Below are 24,553 nucleotides of genomic sequence, written 5' to 3'. Positions count from 1 at the left end.
TTGTACATAAGATCACATTTAAAAACAATGCCATACCACTAAAACAAAAGCTACAAGTTGTTCCTAAAAATGTGAGGGGGGAATTGAGAGATATGCTTGATGACTTGGTGAGTGATGGCATTATTGAGGCAATAGAATCGGCAGAATGGGTGTCTCCCATCGTTTTGGTGCATAAGGCTGACCAAAAATTGAGGTTATGTTTTGATTTGAGGATGCTGAATGCAAGTTTGATAATTGATTGTCATTCCCTACCTAATATCAACAAGGTTGTATCGATGTTAGAAGGTGCAAAGATCTTTTCAACTTTGGACCTTACATCTGCTTATCATCAGATCGAGTTAGCTAAGGAGTCCAGACATCTTACAGCATTTATTACTCCTCAAGGGCTATATCAGTTTACTAAAATGCCATTCGATTTGGCTTCAGCTGCTTCCATCTTTCAAACAGCGATGTTCCATATTTTCAGGGACATTGATCAGTAAGTCAAATGTTTTCAGGACAACATCTTGATATTCTCTAGAAACAAACAGGAACATTTGCATCACCTGATTGAAGTCTGTAACAAGTTGGAATAGCATGGTTTAACACTCAAAGGAAAACAAGTGGAAATTGTTTAAGAACTCTGTGGAGTATCTAGGTCATACTCCATCAGGTGAAGGAGTAGTGCCAAAAAAATCTAATGTTGAAGCTCTTGTTAATGCCCCAGCTCCCGCTAACAAGGAGCAGTTATTATCACTGGATACATTGTGGCTTATGAATGGTCAGATAACCAACAGATGGAATAGTACCATAAAACAGGATAGTGTGAAGGCACCCACATTGAAATCATTCTGCATGTAGAAAAAGTGTGCGATTGCGGTGGACGCAAGTTTGTACGGGTCGGGGTGTACTATCTTAGACATGTGGTAAAGATGAGTGAAAGTTTCATTTATCTCTGGTACTCTTCATGAAACAGCGTAGATATGCGGTCATTGAGAGGGAGATACTTGTGTGCGTGTGGTTAGTTGAGCACTTTAGGAACTATGTTTGGGGCAGTAGATCTGTGCTGAGAACGGACTAAAAGGCAATGGTGAACATCTTATCCCGGGAGGGGGGGGGGGTGTTATTTCACAGCGCGTATTGCGAGACTTGATTCCAGACTTCATGAATATAGCTTCACTACCGAGTGCGTACCTGGAAAAAGTAATATGACTGCTGACTTTTTGTCATGTCTTCCTTGTCAACTACGTGTTGTTAAAAGTGGAGGAGACTTTCATAGGATTGCCAGTAACAAAGATGTCGTATATGGTGAGTTTGAAGGTATTCCTAAAGAATATTAGAAAGAATGTGAGAGTACAGATGAACGGTGGCATTAGACGAAGAGGTGTGTAGTAGAAGGTTCGCCAAATTAAGGAGAAGTTAAGTCTGAGGTCAAGTCTATGTACAATGTGGCGTAGGAACTACAAACGGAAGGTAATCTATTAATTAAAGGGAGAAATTGTGTTCCTCCCATAGGGATCCGTGATGCCATTCTAAGTTGGCACACAAGTGCACCCAGGTATATCTGCCATGAAGCGGTAAGTAAGGATTCTTTTTTGGAGGCGGGGTATGGACAGGATGATAGACCGGACGGTAAAAGAGTGTGATGTGTGTGCATAAAGTGGAACATTTTTTAAAGTAAGAGTGCCTCCTTTAAAGAATGTTGAGTGGCCAGAAATTCCATGGCAAAGACTGGCTTTGGATCTGTCAGGAACATTTAATTTCCTGCCTGTGGATGTACGCTTTGCTTTAGTATTGGTTGACTATCTTTCAAAGTGGCCAGAGGTCAAGTTTGTCTCACAAGACACAACCATGCGGTTATTGATTTCTTAAAGGAAGTGTTCGCTAGAGAGGGTTGTACTTCTACACTTGTAGCTGATAATGGTGTTCAGTTGACTTCCAAGGAAATGGATGCATCTCTCAACAAGCATTTGCAATGCAATAGGTCTCGCATTATTAAAGTTTGAGCTATTGGTGTTGCATTATTTACCGATGCCAATAGCACAAACGTTAATAATGCAAGACCTATTGCATTGCAAATGCTTGTTTTGTAAATATTACATTAATAGGTAGGGATATGCACTTATCTGTATTACGCAGCACTCCTCTACGTTAAATCTCAATTTTCCCACCACCCTACCATATAAAACATATCCACAGGAACACTCTCCACGCACAAGCAACGAGGGGGGAAGGGGGTCAGGAGATCACGCACCAGCAACGAGGGGGGGAGATCTCGCACACAGCAGCAACGAGGGGGGGGGGGGGTGGGGAGATCACGCACGCACCAGCAACGAGGGGGGGGGGGAGATCACGGACGCATCAGCAACGAGGGGGGAGGGGGTGTGAGATCAGGCGCGCAGCAGCAACAAGGGGGGGAGGGGGTGGGGAGATCATGGACGCATCAGCAATGAGGGGGGAGGGGGTGGGGAGATCACGCACGCCCCAGCAACGAGGGGGGGAGGGGGTGGGAGATCACGCACGCAGCAGCAATGGGGGGGGAGGGGGCGGGGTGATCACGGACGCAGCAGCAGCAACAAAGGGGGGAGGGGATGGGGAGATCACGGACGCATCAGCAACGAGGGGGGAGGGGGTGGGGAGATCACGCATGCAGCAGCAACGAGGGGGGGAGGGAGTGGGGAGATAACGCACGCACCAGCAACGAGGGGGGAGGGGTGGGAGATCACAGACGCATTAGCAAAGAGGGGGGAGAGGGTGGGAGATCACGCACGCACCAGCAACGAGGGGGGAGGCGGTGGGAGATCACAGACGCATCAGCAACGAGGGGGGAGGGGGTGGGGAGATCACAGACTCATCAGCAACGAGGTGGGGAGGGGGTGGGGAGATCACGCAACAGCAACAAGGGGGGGAGGGGGTGGGAGATCACGGACGCATCAGCAACGAGGGGGGAGGGGGTGGGGAGATCACGGATGCAGCAGCAACGAGGGGGGGGAGGACTGTGTTTTGTTATTTTCCTCTGAAGTGTTCACATAAAAAAAACAAGTGGTGCGCACGTCACGCCTGTGTGGGCACAATCATAGCTCCTCCCACGGCCTATTGGTGTCGATTACGCGCTTGGTGCGCGTAATAGACACAAATAGGCCAATGGAAGGAGCTATGCGCGTGCTTCGAGCCAATTGCATGCAGTCTTTTACAATAATACACACACAAAGGCCAATGGGGTAACACTATACAAAAAAGCACACGCACGAGCGTTTCACAGTCCAAAGTGACTGCTGAAACCCCGTTTTTTTATTACAAAATGCCTCGCGCTGCGCGAAGCACTGCTACGCAGTGCAACGCTAGGCGCGAGACCTAAAAATTGTGATATTAGGCATGTGACAACTTCTTTATATGCACCTCATGAAAAGGGCAAAGTGGAAAAATTTAACTCTGTGCTCAAGGGATATGTTGTGGAGGCACATGGTTGTGGTGGAATTTGAAAAACGCATTGAAGGAAACATTATGAATGTGATGTATAACTCCGCACACTAGCACAGAAATTACTCCTTTCAAGTTATTGAGGGGCAGAAATCCTGCATCCCGTTTGTGTCCAGGGTGTTTTAAGGAGAGATGGAGTGGAGTTGGTCTAGAGTGTGATGTAAAAACTGTAGCAGAAAGAGTTAGGTGGAAGCAGAATAAAACCAAAGAATGGTATGATAAAATTGGAAGACTAAACCTCATGGTATTGTCGTTAGGGACTGGGTGAGAGGTCTGAAACCAGACCTCATGAACAAAGGAAAGTCCAAATATGGAAAGGCCATGAAGGTTCAAAAGGTTTTTACAAACTGCGTTATCATTCAGGATGGCAAAGTATGGAAAGCTAGAAAGATTGCCAAATGTACCAAACCGGAGAGTGACCAGAGTGTTAATGTGGATGGAAATGAAGCAGAGAGAGAGATCATGGTGAAGTGGAAGGACAGGAGTTTGGAGAGTGGTCCAGAGGGGGATGTTGGGAATCACGGTGGAACGCCTGAAGTTGATGAAGGCTCAGTGGTGCACCACATCAAGAGAACAAGTAGGAACTGCGCCAGGCACCAAGGAAGTAGGAGGATTTTGTTAAATAAGTATGTTTTCTTTTATTATATTTTTAGGTTGCATTGTACATAGTTGTTGTCTAGTTTGTTTTGATAAAAAGGGAGATGTGTTATATGCTTACACACGCATGCCTCGCAGGCGTCATGTTTATATGTGTGCAGCACTGCATTCCATAGGAATCTTTCCTGTGGAATGTTGGATGCTCTTCAGTTGCATTTGCAGTCACCTCTTGGTGAGTGCATGTGCTGCTACCTGTGCAATAAACTTCTTCAAAACTATCCTGGATTTGGGCATTCTTCTTCGTTACACAGGCCCTAAAGAAGACTCCATTCTTACTATTAGTACGTTTAACCTGCCTTCTCTGTATGCTTTTTGATTTCAGAGGCTTCTTGAAGTAGGTCAACAAAACTTACCAGATTACATTTTGGGACTCTATTTTGAATTTTAAAAAATGCAGTTATATGAACAATATCAATGTGGCAGAGCACACAAAACTTGATCAGAATGGAGGGAGGTTAGATAACTCAAAAATAAATGTGCACACAGCCTGGTCTTCTCAAGGATTTATTTGCAATCAAGATGCAAAGAACTTCTTGCTTCTTCGGCCAATATCTCTCACAGTTCTCTTCAGTATCCTCACACAAATGCATTGACCTGGAGATTTTCCACCTGCACGTTCTCCACCGCAAGGCTCCCGTCCAGCGTGGCCTGGTAAATCTCAATTGTTTCTGCCAGTGGGATAGGCTCACTGGTTTCAATAATGGCTATGGTCTCTCCAAACTCATTACACATGATAGTCTGCTGGGCCTGCGGCGGCAGCTCCTTGTGCGTCTTCCGGTGACTCCTCAGGTTTGATTGGGTTTTGAAGGCCTTGCCACACTCATGGCAAGTGTGCGGCCGCTCCCCAGTGTGGATGCGCCGGTGCTCCACTAAGTGCATAGACTGAACAAAACGCTTACCACACTCATCACACTTGTAGGGTCGCTCACCAGTGTGCAGGCGGCGGTGCTCCCGTAGGTGGGTGGCCTGGCGGAAGGCCTTACCACACACCAGACATGGGAAGGGCCTCTCATTGGTGTGGGTACGGTAGTGAAGTTGCAAGCCAGAAGCTGCCACAAACGTCTTAGCACACACCTCACACTGGTGAGGCCGAGCTCCGGAGTGTCTCTGCTCGTGGCGCGTTAAGCCACTTTGGCTGGAAAAAGACTTGTTGCATTGTTGGCACTTGAAAGGGCGTTGACCAGCATGCACTAGTTTGTGCAAAGTCAGGTTGGCTTGAGAGTTCATCCGCTTTCCACAAATGGAGCATTCGTAGTGCATCTTCTGGCTGCAGTGATGCTCCTCCAGCTTGGAGAGATGGACAAAGATGGCCCCACAGTGCTTGCAGTGATGGGGCTCCTTGCCCAGGTGGATGAAGCGATGCAACTCCAGCAGCCTCCTGCGCAGAAAAGACTTACCACACTCTTTGCACTTGAAGGGGAGCTCGCCGGTATGACCGTACTGGTGAAGGGCCAGCTTGGATGCGCGGGAGAAAGACAGCCCACACTCCTTGCAGCTGTAGGGGCTGCTTCCATCATGCACAATCCGGTGTTGCTGCAAGTTCGAGGACTGGGTGAAGGTCTTGTTGCAGATATCACATTTGTACGGCCGCTCACCTGTATGGATCAGGTTGTGTCGCATCAGATTGGCCAGCGAGGTAAAAGTCTTGCCACACTCTGTACACTGGAAGGGCCTCTCCCCGGTGTGAATGCGCATGTGGTTTTTTACATGCACCAGCTTTTTGAACTTTTTCCCACAGAGCTGGCACTTGTGTGTCCTCTCAAGAATATGTACAACCCTTTTATGACGTACCATGCGGATGTGGGTGGAAAACTCCTTCTGACACTGTGGACACTTAAAACACTTCCCAGACTCCGCCTGCTGGAGATGTTCATGGGCTACACCGTTCACATGCACACTGGCAAGAGATGGCTGCTTCAGGAGAACAGGAGTCCCCTCCACCTGGGTGGAAGATTCAAGGACTTCAGCAGCTATGCTATCAGCCTGGGTCGTGTTTCCATGATCTCGGACGGGTGGTTTTGGCATGAGCTGTACCGCTGAAAGACATGGTTCCACCTCCATTTGCTCTACATGCATTTTTAGTTTCTCTGGTGGGACACCACTCTTGCCCACATGGGTCCTCCGATGGTACAAGAACTTAGTCATGTTGCTGAAAGTCTTACCACACGTACAGTGATGCAGGGGATCTGCAGTGTGGGTTTTGCGATGCAGCATGAGCGTCATCTCCGTCCCAAAGCCTAAGCCACAGTCCACACAGAGGTACAGCGCTTCTCCGCGATGTATCCTCATGTGCTGCTCCAACGACACCGCCTTCTTGAAGACCTTGCTGCAGTTTGGGCACTCATGGGTGCCGTTGACATGTGCCTTCTGGTGGGCCTGCAGACGAGTTGCGGACGTGAACTGGCGATCACAATGTGCGCAGAAGAACTGCTCTGTGGCGTTGAACTTGCAGTGCTGCTTCAGTTTCTCCAATGAAGCGAAGTCGTCTTTGCAATGATTACATTTAAAGGGATGCTTTGTGAGTCTACCTTTGTCTCCTGGGGCACCGCAGGGACTGCTTGGAAGTGCCACCCTCTGCTGCGAGCTGCAGACAAGCCCCTGTCCTCCATTCTCACTAGTAATGGTCACATTCTGTTGTCCTTCGTGAGCTGCTGATGGAAGAGCCCCCAGGAGTCTGACTTCACTGTTGATGACACCAGCTGCATTACTTTCATGAAGAGAACACTCTCCGCTTTCTTTCTCCATCTCCAGGAAGTGTGTTCCCTGGTGTTCCAAGAACTCCTCTGGTGTCTGGAACAACTGTGTGCATTCAGAGCACTCGTATGGGTGCATTGCCTCTGGCTCTGGGCCCTGCTCATACCTTTCCACCACAGGACTGTTCTCCTGCTTGACTTGCGCTGCGGATTGGATGTCCGCGCTCTCCTTCTGATCTTCACTTCGTAGTGCCTTATCCAAAGGCGCGGCCTGGGTCGTTTCACTTTGCTTATTTTGCAAGTAAATTTGAGTCGCGGCTGGTTGCGGTTCTAGCACAGCCTGTAATGTCCCACAAACATCCCTGCTCTCATACATATGGTCACTCACGACCACATTCTGCAAGTTGACAAGCCCGCTGCCCACCTGCAGGAGGATGTTCTGTGAAACATCTTTGGTGTGAGCTCTCTGGTGAGCGAGCCACACCTCCGGTGAGGTGAAGAGCGCTTTACACTCACAGCATTGGTAATGGATCTGGCTGCCGAGGGTGCTGTGAGACTCTGTCCGGCTGCTGTGCTGGGTGCTCACCCTCGTGTGGGACTCTTGATGCTGCAGCAGGTCATTGGGGGACACCACAAACTCCCCACACTCTAGGCACTGGTAGTGGTTCTGCGTGGCCGCGCCCTGGAGCTGGTCACTGCCTGCACTGGGAGCCTCTGCTTCAGCTTCATTGTCTCCCATGTGGTCCTGCTGGTGCACAAGGACTTCTCCCAGGGTGTTGTAGAGCGAACCACACTCGGAGCACATGTACTGATGCAAAAAGAGGGGGTCCTGCGTCTCCTCTGCCATGACTGCTCTGCTCTTCGCTGCATGCCCTCAAAGGATGGCGACACTCACAGCCAGTCAAACGGCATGGATTCCTGGCACAGAAAAAGACAAGTCACATTAGAAAAAGGAAATCACTCCCCAAACATGCTAAGGCTGGAAAAACATGTTAAAGACTAAGGGCCTGGTTTAGATTTTGGCAGACCGGTTACTCCGTCACAACCGTGACAGAAATCCCGTCCACCTAAATATAAATCCAATAGGATATAATGGAGTTTAACAAAAACAGAGGGAAGGATGGCTGGGTGATAATTGCGCTAGGCTATGGTGATAACAAAAGTGATTTGTGCAATGTAGAAAGCTCCAAGGATACGGTTTAGGCCATCCATCTACAACCAAAAGGCATGATCAAATCACTACCATATGAACATAAACACAGTATGTATCCTGAGCTAATAAATAATATAAATCAGCAAATGACAAAATCTTGTGTATTTTCTTTTCTTCTTTTATTTTCGATGTAAATCTTCTTAAGAATTCTCTAGCCGTTGCCAACATGTGTTTCGTTTTTGGTGGTGTTGAACCACAGACTTCTTCAGGGCTGTCTTATCTAAGGTAAATTTCCTAATTCTTCTTTCTCATAACCCAATTATAGATGTACTATGGATTTGCGGTCCTAGTAATTTAAAATAGTCGTGTTTCCCGGCTCCGTATATCCGCAAGTCAGTAATGTACTCCACGTGTAAGGAGAAACCATATGTTCTTCCTAAGACGGAGTAGCGTCTTCCTCAAAGAAAGTTCAAACCGGCGTCTAGCAGCAAGGAGTACATTGCTGACTTGCGGATATACGGAGCTGGGAAACGCGACTATTTTAAATTACTAAGACCGCAAATCCATAGTACATCTATAATTGGGTAATGAGAAAGAAGAATTAGGAAATTTACCTTAGATAAGACAGCCCTGAAGAAGTCTGTGGTTCAACACCACCAAAGACGAAACACGTGTTGGCAACAGCTAGAGAATTCTTAAGATTTACATCGAAAATAAAAGAAGAAAAGAAAATACACAAGATTTTGTCATTTGCTGATTTATATTATTTGTTAGCTCAGGATACATACTGTGTTTGTAATGGAGTTTATATTTCAGCGGACGGGATATTCATCACCGTTATGACCAAGTAACCCATCCGCCAAGATCTAAATCAGCTCCTAAGACATTCCGGACTTGTTCCTCAGTGCATGGGCTATGTGCCAAAGAGGTTTACGCCACACTCCCAAACGTGCCCTCGAATACTCCACAGACAGATTGAGCTGTTCTGCAGCAAACACTGCCTGCAGTTCAACGGATGATGCAGAGCAGCAAATACCCATAAATGCCTGAGTCCCAAAGCGCCCAGACCCTGTTGTAGGGCACCCAGAACACTCCAAACCCGTCTCAAAAGAATAGTTATGAAAACTGGTAAGGCTGTAGAGTGTTATAAGTATTTCAGTTAGCTTTATACTCTCAATCTGACAATGTCACACTAAAGACTGCGTCACTTCAAATAATGTTTAAGTACAACCTAACAAAAATAATCAGGAGGAGGACAGTTGAAGGTCTAGACGAGTCACAGAGATACTCTGAAAACAGTCGATGTTAACAGCAGTTCGGGCCTCCATCCTTATTCTGTAGGTGTGGTGGACTTAAGTTTATGCTGTCTATGCGGCACGACTTAATGCTAAGAAGTACTGATTACACGAGTATTACACCTTTCCACAAAGTTCTCCTTACATGATTGTCTCAGATCTCAGTCTGGGAGTAGGATGTCTTCCCACTTTCACCAGCCTCTTCACATCTGGATGTCTCCTGGGAGTGTCCACATGCCACCAGTATCTTAACCTTGGAGCGTCATCCATGAGTATCCACTTACAACCAGACTCTTCACCTCTGGGTACGGCCTACGAATCTCCACCTACCGTCTCTTCACATCCAGGTTTCCACCTATAAGCGCCCATTTACCACTGGTCTTTTCATGTCCAGGCATCACCTATAAGTCTTCATCTCTCACCAGTTTCTTCATATCAAGGCATCACCTACGAGTGCCCACCCACCACTATTCTTTTCATGTCCAGGAACCACTTTCATGTTGTCACCTCCCACCACGATCTTTATCTCTGGGTGTCACTTACAAATGTTCACTTAGCACCAGCATTTTCACGTCCAGGAGTTGCCTAGGAGTATCCACCTACCACAATTCTCTTCACCTTCAAACATCTCCTAAATTGCCAACTATTGACAGTCTTTTCACCTTCACCTCCTGGCGATGCCTACGAAGGTTTAACAAAACAAAAGAAAGGAGTATCCCCCAGGACAGACAGTCCTAGTACGGAGAAAGAGAGATGGGGAAAGGAAGAGTTTTTTCTTTCTTAATAAACCCCTCGCTCACCGACCTGGTCGGTGACATGCTTCATCATCGGGGTCCACCTGAGTGACCGAGTGCCACTCAGGTATGCTTCGACGCCTGCAACTGCAGCGGAGCAGGATTTTTTGTGAGTGTGTGAAGTAGTGAAGTTAAAAAGTGTACTACATGTACTGCCTACAGACTTTATTCTGGAGTCAGTATGACACTAATAAAAACAAGTGGGATACTTCTATTGGTATAATTTGACCAGAGAGTATCAAATTTGGCGTGAAAAAATGGTCAACATGTTTCAACCGTGTATAGATTTATCGGTTTTCTTCAGAACCAAGAGCGGCGACCCGGGAGGTCTGCACACGCTAAGGCGCACCCGTCCCTGACCCACCAGTTTGCTAGATCCACCAGTGTGCTAACACCTACGAAGGTCCACTTACCAATAGTCTCGTCGCCGTTGGGTTTCGCCTATGCGTGTTCGGCTTACACCAGTCTCATCACGTCCACGCGTCGCCTATGAGCACCCATGTCCACTCGTCGTCTAGGACTGTCCACCTACCAGTCTCTTCACCTAGGGCATTACTTAAGAGTGTGCACCTACAACCAGTCTTTTCTCACCCAGCTGTACAACACTGTTTTTACTCAGTTCGACATCCTAACTGCAACGGATATGCCAAGATGTGGGTGCCGTGCTCATTATGCCAAAGGACTCAAGCTGCACTCAAGCTGACGAAGCCTAAATAGGCTGAAACAGCTCTAGGGTCGCTTGAGTTCCGTTTCAGAGGAGACCTTGCCTGGCAGTTCAGGCAAGATTGTTCTTACTGGAACAGGACCAAGGCGGATTCTCACCAGGCTGGCTCTAGCCTAAGGTGGCATGGTGGGCAAAGAAAATATGGACTGGATAGTGGCCAAGAGTAACTACCAATTGTAAATCTCTGCCAATGCAGGGACATATACTTGGAGGTAAACTTCTTGACTTTACGAATGGGGCCATTCATTTGTTTTCCTGTTGTAAAAAAAGCATGGATTTTGCTGGGTGAAATTGGAAGTCTTCAGGTACCATTTCGGGCTGCGCCTCTACACCCAGTCACACAATGGGGTATCGTTTTTAAGGGGAGACAAGTGGAAACACAGACTAGTAGCAAATTTGTCATCACCAGTTGGATTTCTCTGTATTTCTGCTTCAAAATATAAGCCAGTGTGCAGGAAAGAAGACATTTTGCAAAATGTCCTCAGAATCACATGACCGCGTGGGTAACCCCAAATGCAGAGGTGTAAAAAAAAACACTGTTACTAAACTTAGTACCATGAATACATTAAAAAAATAAAGCTTTCCTTCATGACCATGTTGCGTTCATTATATTTTACAATATGAACTGTTGAATGGTTGGAAAACAGTGAAAAAACATAAGCTGCAGCTTAGTTGTTGGCTCTGGGTATTACTTATTTTTGGACCAACTGCAAACCTCAGATACCCCCACAACACAAAGATGTAACAGTATATTGCTTTCGTAAACCGGTTATCGTGCCTAAAACCAGATGAAAAAGTTATCACCAATTGCTACTTATTTTCATAATTATTTTAATTTCAAAAATGAGTTTATTTGGGATATCCTTGAAGTATCTGCAAAAATGACCCCTTGCTGAATTCAGAATGTTGTCTGCTTTTCGGAAAAATATAGTTTTCCGAAATAACCCATGTGCCTCAGACCTGTTTCCACCGCAAACTGCAAGTAAGTTGAAACCATGAAAATTAGGGGGAATAAATACACCAAGAAAAATGTAAAAACAGTGGTTTAATTGCTTGTTCCTGAAACTTGGGAAGATGGCGATCCTAGCACAACAAACATTTCATTGATGCCATTTTAACAATAAAAAAAAATGTTCTCTTGTATAGCATCGTTTCTCCATTTCTCCTTTAAAAAAAACATAAGCCACTTTTTGGTTATTATCTCAGTTCCTTCCAGGGGGAATCACAAACCCTGAATACTTTTAGGATTCATAGGATGTTATGAAAAAATGGACAAATATGTGGTGTGGATACCTCAAGTGGAAAGTAGTTAACGTTTAAATGCGAACCACCCCAAATACCAATAGAAGGGCTTAGCACTGGCAGGGTGGGGGGGAGGGCTTAGTAGTCAAGTAGTTATACAGCTTTTCCTAAATGATTCTTCAGAGGTATGATATTTATTTATTTTTATTTCTAAAGCGCAATACTTATCCAGATGGAATATCACGGCGCTAAGTAGTTACCTCAACTAACAACTGGGAGAATACATCGAAAAAGGGGCCTCATATCATCCATTAGCCTGGAAAAAGACAGGTTTTCAACTCGCTTCTAAATTTGGTATGATCGCCAAAGGTAAGAAATTCCACTGAGCAGCGGCTAAGTACGAGAAAGATCGGCCACCCGATCTAACTTTCCTCATACGCTTGGTTTTCGCTAGGGCCATATTACGGGTTCATAAACTCCTCCCTGGCCTGAGGACTATCGGGGCCTTGATTGTGAAAAGCTCCTTGAGCAAAGCATAAGAATTTGAAATTAGCTCACTTCTGCATAGGCAACCAATGCAAAGAGGCTAAGCACGCTGAAGCAGAGCCAAACCTGTCCGTCTTACAAATTAGCTTGGCTCCTGCATTTTGGGTAACCTGCAATCTAGTAAAAAGATTGACAATGCATTCATTAGGCTGTAGGAATCTTTTTGAACATCCTTCTCAGCAACTTAAGAAGGCCAAAGCATTTACCACATGTAGCCCTGACATCCTCTCACATGGAAAGTTGGTAATCACTAATCACCCCAAGGTTTTTTGCCGATGTCTTGGGCAAGGGTGTCTCCCCTAATGGCTCGCGCCACCAGGAGGCATCCCCAATCAGATGCGACCTGCCGAACAGCAGGATCTCAGTTTTCTCTGCACTGAGTTTTAAGCCGTGCTTCGTCAACCATCCTGCTTCTTCGGTGAGGCAACCCCGTGAGTTGCAACGGGTCTCATTGTGATCCTCCCCCAGTGATATCATTAACTGGGTATCATCTGCGTAGGACGTAACCACAAAGCCTCAGTTCCTAATGAGTTTTGCCAATGGAGCTACATAAACATAAAAAATAGTGGGGCTCAACGAGGAGCCTTGGGGGATCCCACAATTAGAAATAAAATGAACGGTATCTGTAGGCAGCAAATTGCACTTCATGTGTTCTATTGAATAAAGAGCAGCTCATCCACCTGAGGGCGTGAGAATGTAAACCAATCTCGTGCAGCCTGCCTATCAGCAGTCCTTGAGAGACTGTGTCAAAAGCTGCAGACAGTTCAAGTGCTACCACGCCCTGATCAACTACTGATCTGAAGTCATCCAACACAGCTAAAAGAGTGGATTCAGTACTGTTATTAGCTGGAGAACCCGTCTGGGAAGAATCCAGCAAATTGTTGATTTTCAGAAATTAGTCAGTTGTTTGTTCACTAATTATTCAAACATTTTTTAAATAAAAGGAAGGAGAGATATCGGTCGATAATTGGAAAAAAATCGATACATCAATGCCCCTTTGTTTTTTGCTAAGGGTAATAATACCACTTCCTTCCAATTCTCTGGATGTGTCCGTTCTCTCAAGGATCGATTAAAGATTTGAGTAAAATGAAGACTACTAAACCCTAACTTACTACGGGTTGAAACGCCGATGACTTCCCTGCACAACTTTTAGCACTATTCTCTAGTTCACAAAATGTTAATCCTTTGTAATTCTTGTAAATATTTGTGAACCTAAAGTACCTTGTAAAAATCATCACTATTGTTCACTCTGCACTGCTATTCGCTGTGTCACTTGTCACTTGCGCCGTCCACCTTGTGTGTCACGAGCACTTAAGTGCACAAAGTTCTTTGGGTTACACCCACATTCAGTGTAAACAGCGCTGATACTGTAGTTTTTCTGCGACTGTTCTGAATATAGAGTGTCTCTGGCACATCCCTTAACCCTTGAGTCTCCCTGTTCTTTCTTTTTGCTACTATATGTGCATGTTTTATTTAACAGCCTGTCAAATATTACCTGCTGAGACATTGTTTTTTGTTACATGCAGGCATATATGAGTCAGTCTCTTAAGTGAATTACCATTGTTTAAAAAAGTATGTACTCTGTAAAGTCCAAAATGGCGCCATTACAATCTCAATAAAAGAATGTCCGATGTCATGTCACTACAAGATAGTACCTCAGAGAATATCTGATGCAGCTTGTACGTTAAACTCAGCCATGTACCCAGGTAATCATGCAAATCCCAATCCTGAGACACAGCCCCCTCCGTGTTAACTGAGCAAACAAGCACGCTTCAGGTCGACTCAATGTCCCTCTCTTTAGTACAATTGTTCTACCTGTATGCTGTGAAATATAACTCAAAGATAGTCTTGCTTGTGGTGAGTTACGAAATGGCCCGTCACAGGATATTTTGTGTCATCGTTCATGACAGCTGCGAGGTGTTCCTGTATTCTGTACTTCAATCACCGGATTGTGCTTCGGACATCAGTTTACAATGATAGGTAATGAAATATACAACATACTTAGAATTAGAGTTTATATTTATAAAGTCATAGATCTGTAGCAAAACATCTACAAATGCTGCAATTACCACAAGTGAAAAAGCCATGAGTGATACTTATGGCAAGTCATCTGTTTTATCCTATATCCCTCCTTGTAAGTTTCAAGCGGCTTACGCTTCATTTTCTTTTTATGATTGAGTCTCAACAAGTGCATTCCAATGTCTTTCTGAGTCTGTCTAACTCAAGACTAATTGTCATGTTGGAAGTAATTAGTAACCTTATTTCCTAAGACTGTTTGGCAGTTCTCGACTTCCATAGTTCTTTCCTAGGTTTTTGTAAAACGACACCCAACGCTCGGGCTAGTACAGAAGCAGATCTGGATTCCATGTCAGGTAGTTCTGTTTGAAAGCGCTCCACTACAGACCACTAAAGTTTTCCTTCGGTGTGGCCTTTCTCATATAGGGATGGTTCTGATCTGGGTCTTCAGATGTGCAGCTTGGGGTATGTAAGAATGAGTTCTACGTGGCAGGCTGATAAGAAACGTTACTCTCAATTTTATCATCTTTAATGTATAAAAATAAATCGAAAAATGGATGCTTGTCATGGTCAAGCAGAAGTTATTCTTTGGGACCAGTGAATATGGCTAACGCATTGTCAATGTACCAACCTGTTTGTCTGTACCAGTAATCTTTGAAAACAATTCTATAAGTTCTGTTATTTCAAGCATCATCTGAATGTTTAGAGCAGATGGTTCATGATTATTTAGAATTGTTTATATTCCTTTCAGGCCATATTCTGTTGGTGTCCTTGTAGGCAAAGCACACATCCATTTCACAGCCATCAGTCTTTTGGAAGGCCTATGGCAAGAAGCCAGGATTGGGCCACTTGAGGGATGAAGTTAAAGCTGGAGACAGAACTGTCAGTCACCCAAACAACCACTCAAGTGCAAACCGCTCTGGGAAGAAAGGCTCTTCTATGGAGGAGTGCTGCCTACTAACGACGAAACACATAATCTATAAAGCAGGTCACTATAACCCACCAATCTACCTGACACGGACATTACAGATAGTGGGGGAAACAGAAACCTCAGAAAAAAGAGGAACTTGTGCTTGAAAATCAGAAATTCACCTCACACAAAACTCTTAGTCTGTCTCTGGCTAAGGCACTAAAGACCTGTAATGTAATACCCCCCGATCTGGCGACTACCCTTTTATACGTCTCTTTCATAAGCAGAAACAGAGAATTTCTACTTAACCAACAAAATCATGCGAGGACCGCAGGTGAGCATTCGTTTCTTCACGTTCTAGCTCATCAGCCAGTACCATGTTAACAGAAAAACCGCTGTACTCAACTACATTTCCCATGGACCTAGGGAAAATGGCAGTCTGCTAATCAATGTCCTCCACATTCTATAATCTATAATGCTCCTTATCCCTTCTTTCTTCACTGCCCAGGTGTAAACATCAGTGGTCCTTCTTTTCTTATAAATGTTCTCATTCAATTCAATAAACATTTTATTTTTAAAAATGTATCTTCCTCAGCACGCTTATTAGCTGCCTAAACTCCATTGCCAGGATATTCCCTGGTTTGCTGTTAGAGTGGATGGCCCTCACGGATGACCGTCTTCACATGGTCAGAGACCCCTCTCTCAGATAGCCCAAGAGCCTCCCGAGAGATCCCCAGGGCTAAAGGAGACAGCCAGCAGAGCTAGGGGGTGCTATACGAGGCCGGCGGGGCAGGAGCCGTTCTCTTCTACCTCTCGCCACCCTGCGGCTCCATGTCACATTGGTTGGCACTGCACCGGTGCGCAGCTATTATAACTGAATTCTGTTTATCAGACATTTCAACGCATATGCCTAGCAAAGCAGGTTCACTGAAGAGTATAGAGTGTTCTTGATTTAAGTCAATAGCGCAACGCATACAGGAGATTTCTTGCGGCAGAATATCCCCACCCATCTCTGGAGGGCATGGTCACCCTCACTCCTGAAAGCGATGCGAAGATCTCAATGTTTTTGGCAAACATGTTTTGAAGAAAGATTGGCTGTTCATGGGAGGCTGTAGGACAAACTTTAACTCCTGCATATAGTAGGCCCACTCATTAAGATTCTACACATGGCAAAGAAGATGATGGAGTAGGGAAGCACCATGGCCCTGGTCCTCTTGTATAGTTGGGCTCAATGAGCGCACTATGACCCCGGCTCTCGTCTCTGGATGAGTTAAAGAGCAATCTGCCTATTTGGGAATGCAAGCTCCAGTGCCCTCTTATAAAGGTGAACCTGAAGCTGGAGGACTGGCCCATCAGAAGCCAGATAAAGATATATTTTTTTAATATTTCAAGGCAGGGACTGGTCGAGGCAGGTAACAGATATCAAACCACTATGGTCAACAAGTAAGTATGCACAACAATGGATAACAAAACAGGCCACTCAGAACATTCTTGACTTACAGAGGGGACGGTAGAGGCAGAGGGGGCTGAGACATTTTCATGCCCCAGGAGGTTTATCTGGTAAGAATGATCCCCTACCAAGGCTTGGGGAAGGCTGGGAACTTCCTATCTAAGTGGGAACACCGAAAGACAATGCATGTTGCAGATAGCCCAGTGTTTTCATACAGGCGTCCGAGGATTACCCAGTGCAACATGTTAAACCCAAGCCTCTCGGGTTTTCGAGGAGGAATCAGCTCTTATAGACAATAAAAGTGCTGAAATGGAATGTAAAATAGCCAGTTACAGCCTTCCCTTCACCCAAGAATACTCATGGGTGATATTTTCCAAGTGAATAAAAAGACAAAATGCACATACCAGTCATAAACTTGACACAATTCAACAAATGGCTCACTGATGTTTCAAGATGGAGGGCATCTATCTGTGAGGAAATGCCCTACTGCCAGAGGACTGTATGGTCAGGCTAGACCTCATGGTGCCAGTCTCCCAGTCCCCATATTAGCTCTACATGGGCAATTCCTTCAACCAGGCTGGAGAGGGCAGATCAACAGGTTCCATGGCACTGCTTTTCAGGCTGTCCTCAGTCCCTTGTTGTTTCATTAAGCTCATTCTACCTGTGGTGGAGTTTCTCAGGTTCAGAGGCACCAGGTCAATGATTTAACTGGATCTTATCTTGTGGATGGATCAAGGCCCACTTGAACACAACTACTGCGCTCCTACACAAGATGGGTTTTGTGATCAACCAGGCGAAGTCACAACTGACACCTAAACACACCATTAACTCCCTGGGGCTTGTCGGGCGCAGAATATATGTGGGAGACTTTACAGGGATTCGATGCTGGATTGCTTTGCCTTTGAGAACAAAACGTTAGCACAGTTCTGTATCGCTGTCAAGTGCGGGACATGATTCACTTGTAAACACATGAGCATATTTATATTGATTGCTGTTGCTATCTTGTTGAATGGATTACATTTTACATAAGGATTTAAAATAAAAGGAACTGGGGTTTGTCATAAACTCAAGCAAAACCACACTCAGTCTGCCTGCAACTAAGGTATACTCAAGAAGGAGCTTAAGAAGGACCATCTGAGAGAGACTTTCACTCAGACAGCTAGCCAGCTAGTGTAGGGTTGCTTTCACCCTCCATTCAAGCAATCTTTCAGTGAACTACAGCATTACAGGGACCTTCAGAGGATGAATTCCGCTCCTCTGAGGTAGGGGTTCAATTACTCAGACATGGTCACCCTGTCACTGGAAGCCATGGTGGAGATGCAGTGGTGGCTAGATCACGTGGAGGCTTGGAATGGGAGAACAATTTTCAGCTTCCCCATGAACCTGATTATACAATCAGGAACCAGCTTTTGGGTATGGGGGAAACAGGTGTGGTGAGATCGCCATGGAAAGTAGACAGTCTGAGGCTGAACTGAACCTACATATCAAGTGGCTAGAGCTCTTGATAGGATCATTGCTGATCTAGTAAATTATGAAGAATAGAGAATTTCACTGCATGCTGAATATGGACAATGTGTCTGTAGACAGGTGGATCAATCAACTGGGGGTTGGTGAAGGGGGGGTGGGAGGGGGATGTTTATTCGGTCCAAGAGGATGGCAGAGGAGATGGGCTTCTGACACTTCAGACTGGAATATCAGATTTCAGTAAAGACAGAGTACCATCCTGATCACCAGAATGTGGTGGCACACTGAAATTTCAGATTTATCAAGGACACCACAGACTGAATGCTAGACTACTTGGTTTTCACCACTCTCATACAAAGACAGGGACCATGCGAGACAGACCTCTAGACCCAGGTTAGAAAAAAAATCTACTTCTGAATGCTCACACTAGTGCCCGGATCCAGTAGTCAAAGAAATGGATGCCTTCATGCTGGAATATGGGGGCGATTCAGAGGTACGCTTTTCCCCCCTTTGCGGTGATAGCCAGCCTCTGCTCAAACATGTCGCCAGCAGGCCAATATCATCTTTGTGAGTCTGATTTGAAGATCGGAGTTGTGGTTTCTGGTGCTGTTGCAGCTATAGTGGGATTATCCAGTGTCCTTGCCTCACATCTGATCAACCCGACAGAATGCCAGGGGACGCCACACTCCTTGGTAATGGAAGGTTCCCTCAGATTGATGGCAGGAAAGATTACAGGAGAAGATGGGCGACCCTGGGCCTTTTGGATTTGCATCTCACCTTATCCAGCATGCCTGGACATAGGGAATAATCAAGAGATACCACTTTGCTTGGAAAAGATGGCTACTTTGGTGTGTGAAAGGAACTTGGATCCAGGGGGAACAGAAGGTTTACAAGTTCTGAATTTCCTCTCTGAATACGTGGAAGCAGGTCTAATCTAGAAGGCAGTGAATATCTTCCAGTCAGCGATTTCTACAGGTCACTTTCCAGTGAATGAATTTCCCTTAGGAGAAGATCCTTGGGTCTGCACACTCATAAGAGGGTGCAGGAGGGATAAACCAGTCAAGAACCCCAAAGTCACGTCATTCCTGCCTCTGGTATACCAAGCTAGAGCTAAAACTTTTCCGATCCTGGCATGATAACACGTTTTTATCTAGACAGGAGTTTTAAGCAAAACTTGTTATGCTCCTATGCTTGGTATCTTGTTGGCAGGTGTTGGGACATAAAGGCCCAGGATGTTATTGTAAGAATAATATTGCAAAAAAGACAAAGATCAATATGTTGCATGTTGCTCTCATGTCGTCATGTTTCATGCGAGGGTTTATATTCTGGAGCATGTGGATTCTTGGAGGCAGCTGGAGGAAATTAGTAGAGTGGTAGGCGGATGCAACCGTTGTGAATACAGAATAATTCCAGGCTCAGAAGTACAACTCATCTGTGTGGTTCTTGATTTAATACTTGTTCAATTTCTTATCGGGCCTTTCTGTAGAGCCGCAAGCTCCGTGTGGCAAATCCATCGAGGTTTACAAGTAAGGCGACCACATTATGGGAAGCAAAAACCGGGACAGGCCAGACATAACAGTAGGATTAGTGACTGACAACAATCAAAGGACTGGCCAGATTTATACCTTGATCATTGCCAGCCGTTAGTCCTACTTTTAAGTCTGGCCTGTTCAGTATGTATGTATGTATATATACACACTCAACCTGCAAGGCAGAGTTGAAAAGCATGCTTTCCATTTCCATGGGTGCCTATAAGATCTGAAGTGGCTTTTGCGATTTGTTTGTTTCTTGGGGCATATGAATGTTGCCGTGTAAATGTGTGCATGAATACCTGGGCACAGATTTCAGGGCTTTGTTTGTATAATATTAGCTATGGTAGGATCTCAGGACCTCCACTTTGAACACCACTCTGTCTCAACTCTGGTGGGCACATGCAGCTGACCTCCTCCTGCTGCCTGAGGCAAGAAAGGTGGATTGCAATGGTTGTTTCAGAGTTTAGAAAGATCCCCCAGTACATTGCTGCACTGATTAGCAAATTTTGTGGCACAAATATGGAAATTTTGCAGCATTTTTGTGGCACTTTAGTTTGCAATAATAGAGCTTTGGGTCTGCAATTAAATTGTTCGCCCTCTCCGGGCCACGCATGTGCCTCGTGGGCAGCGGAACCTTTAAAATTAAATGTGTGCCTCCTCAGGGACCTCTGCGTGCCCCTTGGGCCCTGCATAGTTATATTTTTGGCCTGTCAGGGTCCGAAAAATAGTCCTGTGTAATTATATTGTTAGCCTTTCAGGGCTGTGTAATTATATTTTTGTACCCACAAGACCCGCTGCATGTACAGTGGGTTGCGGGTCCTGAACCAATCAAATTTTTGTCCCCTCAAAGCATAACCCGTTGGCGCAGACCATCTGATAATTTAAATTTGCCTCCTCTGGCCCAAATGTCATGTTTTAGGGGGTCCTACAGCCTATAATAGTCCACCTTCCAACCTCCTCCAAGGGATTGGTGGACTACTGTTTTGTCATTTTTCCTGTGTTCACAGGGAATATAGCTTAATGTTGGGGTTTATCTGATAACTTGGTAACTAGATGACTAGCAATAAAGGTTGAGACTGCTCTGCACCCTTAATAGAACCGAAACTATGCTTCTCAGTAGTTAACACATTTTAAATGTCCATACCATAGAAAAACATTGACTTTAAATCATGACAGCCAGATCACTGAATATGATACTATCAGAGCTTTAAATGGGCCAGTACTCACCGGTACTGAGTACCGGCACTTCTGAATTTTCAGGCCCTCGGTACCGGCACTTCTCATTAGCCAGAGAGAGTACCAGTACCCTAATAGACGGGACTGCAGGCTCCGGTTATGTCTCTCCTATAGCACAGGGTAGATGCCGCTCTGCTTCTCAGGCGCTTGTAAGTGCGCCAAGCCTCTTGCAGAGTCGCTGCTGGAGATTCCAACAGCGCCCATGTGAATGGCCCCTGACTGCAGGGGTCTAAGAATGCGAGCCTTATGTCACGCTGTGATTAACAGGACAGGGTCTAGACAGACCCTTATCTGTCGATCACATGCGCAGCGACTATTCAACTGAAAGTGCTTTAGCCTCACCCCCGCCCCTCTCAATCAGGTGTGTAAATGGGTTAAGAAAGTCAGTAATCCAGTCGTATCTAGGATATTGATGGCATTGACTGTACTAAAGCGAGTGACAGCCCAAGAAAATCCTCTGCCTTCGCCAAAGCCGTTTTTTTGCATCTTTTTGTTCAGGACAAGAGCTGCTTCTCTTTGTGAGCCCCTCCAACACTCATCACTGTATTTACAAGATACTGGTGACGGACCTGAGTACTGGCTCTGTGGGTGTGAAGGTAGCCCTCCCCATAGGGCAATGAATAGCAGGCAACGCTGCAGCACTCTAGGAATGAGCTACATGACAACTGGCAATGGCTTTGGTTGGGGATAAAGATGAGGTGACCATAGCAGAGGTGGGATGAATGTAAAGAAGTGAGGTGACAGGTCAAGTTAGGATTGTCACTTATTTTCTGATAAAAATACCAGATATTTGTTGAGTTCTTTATACATGAATCTTCTTAGAAATTGTATTTTTTTAAACACACATTTCTGTAAAGTCATAACTCTGGTGCCACACACACTGACACACATACAGACAAACACAGACACACACCCATACACACTAGGACGGACAGAAAACACACACACGGAGACACACACAGACACACACACACACAAACAGACATACACACACACAAACACAGACGGACAGACACACACACACCCAGGAACATGAACACCCAGACACAGACACACACTGACACACACACAGACACGCATACAGACAGACACACATAGACAGACACACACAAACACAGACACACACCTATACACACAGACAGACACATACCCAGACACATGCACACCCAGACACACACACACACACAGACACACACACATACAGACACACATACAGACACACACATACAGACACACATACAGACAGAAACACATACAGACAGACAGAAACACATACAGACAGACACGCACACCCAGACAGACACGCACACCCAGACAGACACGCACACCCAGACACATGCACACCCAGACACATGCACACCCAGACACATGCACACCCAGACCAACGCATACCCAGACACACCCAGACACACACACTCCCAGAAACACACACTCCCAGACACACACACTCCCAGACACACACACTCCCAGACACACACACTCCCAGACAGACGCACTCCCAGACAGACGCACACAGACACACACACACTGCAGAACAAAATACTGGCCAGATGGCAAACTTAGGGGATGAGTACAGCATGGAGGGGAGAACAGGAGACAAGTAGGGAAAAAAACAGTGAGTAAATTGAAGACTTGTGGAAATAGTAAGCAAAAGGTGGGAGGAAGAGGAGCAGAAGAAGGGAGATAAGCTTAGAGGCTGGGTAAAGATGAGAGGCGAATGGAGAGGACATGCCTATGTAAAGGCATGGAACCAGGAAGAGCCTGGTTCGTAGGGAAAAGGGCAGTGTCATTGTTTTAAATGGGCTGGTACTCACAGGTACTGTGTACCAGCTCTTCTTATTTCTATCCCTGTTAGTACTGGCACTTCTCTACTGCTGAGGAGAGTACCAATACTCATGAAAGGTAGGCTCACTGGCTGCTAGTGCTGGTGAGCACTAGGCTGTCATGGTTGGAACCTATTTGACAGCGACGGCGCTTCTATAGTCCTGAGCAGAGCCGCTTTTGAACTATTCAGCGTGGGATCATTTGCATGATGTCCCTGTATTCACCATCACACTGTATTGACAGTGGAGGGCCCATTTAGCCCCTGTGCTGTTAATCACATTCCCACTATTGTGTGCATTTGGGCAAACACAGGTAAGGAGGCAGCACATGGACAGTTGCAATTTAGAAAGTCATGGGAGGTAAGGAGTTTAAAATGGCTTTAATCCCACCTGAGACTTTTTGTGAGTGTTTGCTTATGTCCGTGAACTTGGCAACTTGTCTGTGCCGGTTTTTCTGTGAGGGAAAGAGGGAGAGAATCAAGAAACTCAGGAGATTTTAGAGGAAGTGTGAGGGAGTGCGTGTGTGTGTACAGTTGAGAATAGATAGTATTGTGCCAAACAACAACAAATAACAGTATGGCATGAAAAAGCAGCAAATATTACAAAACGAGGAACTGCTCACATATCATCCTGTTTGGATTTCATTTTGTGTAATGAGTTAACCTGTTTCATTTACATAAACATATTTTTCAAGTGTTTAGATAGTGGCTACAACTGGTACAGAATTCATTATGTATCAATATATGTTGCTCTTAGCCCCGCCCCTAGCCCCGCCCACTTGCCACACCTCTAGCTCATATTAATGAGTACCTGCACTTATTTTTTCCCATTTAAAGCACTGGATACTATCATAGATAGCTGCCAGGTTTACCGGGTTCATTCGTGACTAGGTCAGTCCCATTTTCTTCTTAGAATTCTGGGACTTGTAGTCGTATTAAACCCTGTATAAACCCAGGACAAGTTTCTGAATTCCAAAGGGAAAAAAAACACGACGTGTCTAACTAGTCAGCATGGGTCAAAATCATGTCTTGCCTGATTAATTAAAATTGTTGTGAATTAATAAGACCCAAAAGAACTACAAGGGAAACGGCAGCTTTGCCCCAATAAAGCAGAACGGTTCAGTACTGCTTCTATGTTCCTCAGCTGCTGCTCTCTCCAGCATGGCGCCGAGTTGTCATGTTCTGTAACTCAGGTCAGCGTTCTAGATGAATGCTCCTCCGTCTCCTGCACTGAGCGCGCCGGACATAGACGAAGGACCACCGTGGCGGCGCTGCAGCGCGCGGCTCTGCCTGCAGGTGGCGCTGCGCCGCCTGGGCTCCCCTCCCCCGCAGCAGGCGCCGCTCTCACCCGGCTCTCTCGGGCGCCTGCCCCGCTCCTCGGCGTCCGGCCCCTCCCACTGCGCTCTCTCAGGGCCGCCGAGGGACTGGTGCGAGGCCACCGACCCCTCGGAGCCCCGGCCGCGCGCGCCGGACACTCACCGGCCTCCCCGCGCTCGCCGCCGCCTGGATCGGTCCACACCGCCCTCCAGGCCCCGATTGGAAGAATGCGAGCGGCCAATG

The 24,553-nt window shown here is 45.9% G+C and overlaps 1 protein-coding gene across 2 annotated transcripts; it reads right to left on the bottom strand.

Moving 5' to 3' along the window:
• Window positions 1–4,604: 4,604 nt before the first annotated feature.
• Window positions 4,605–24,553, bottom strand: LOC144767971 (uncharacterized). 2 transcript variants are annotated; one of them, XM_078651332.1, is made up of 2 exons: window positions 24,473–24,553; window positions 4,605–7,727 (listed from the first exon to the last, which is right to left on the bottom strand). In XM_078651332.1, the coding sequence occupies exon 2, from the start codon at window positions 7,654–7,656 to the stop codon at window positions 4,693–4,695; it is 2,964 nt and encodes a 987-aa protein (XP_078507458.1). In that variant the 5' UTR covers window positions 7,657–7,727; window positions 24,473–24,553; the 3' UTR covers window positions 4,605–4,692. The 2 variants fall into 2 exon arrangements, with proteins under 2 accessions (XP_078507458.1, XP_078507459.1); XM_078651333.1 differs by lacking the exon at window positions 24,473–24,553 and adding an exon at window positions 24,342–24,470.

The sequence above is a fragment of the Lissotriton helveticus genome, chromosome 7 (assembly GCF_964261635.1).
Source record: "Lissotriton helveticus chromosome 7, aLisHel1.1, whole genome shotgun sequence".
Lineage (NCBI taxonomy): Eukaryota > Metazoa > Chordata > Amphibia > Caudata > Salamandridae > Lissotriton > Lissotriton helveticus.
The sequence above is the reverse complement of the archived record's forward strand: the minus strand, read 5'-3'. Positions and strand labels throughout refer to the sequence as shown.

Bases quoted from the DNA above. Each gene is read 5' to 3' on its own strand.
- LOC144767971 (XM_078651332.1), bottom strand. From the start codon at position 7,656: ATGGCAGAGGAGACGCAGGACCCCCTCTTTTTGCATCAGTACATGTGC.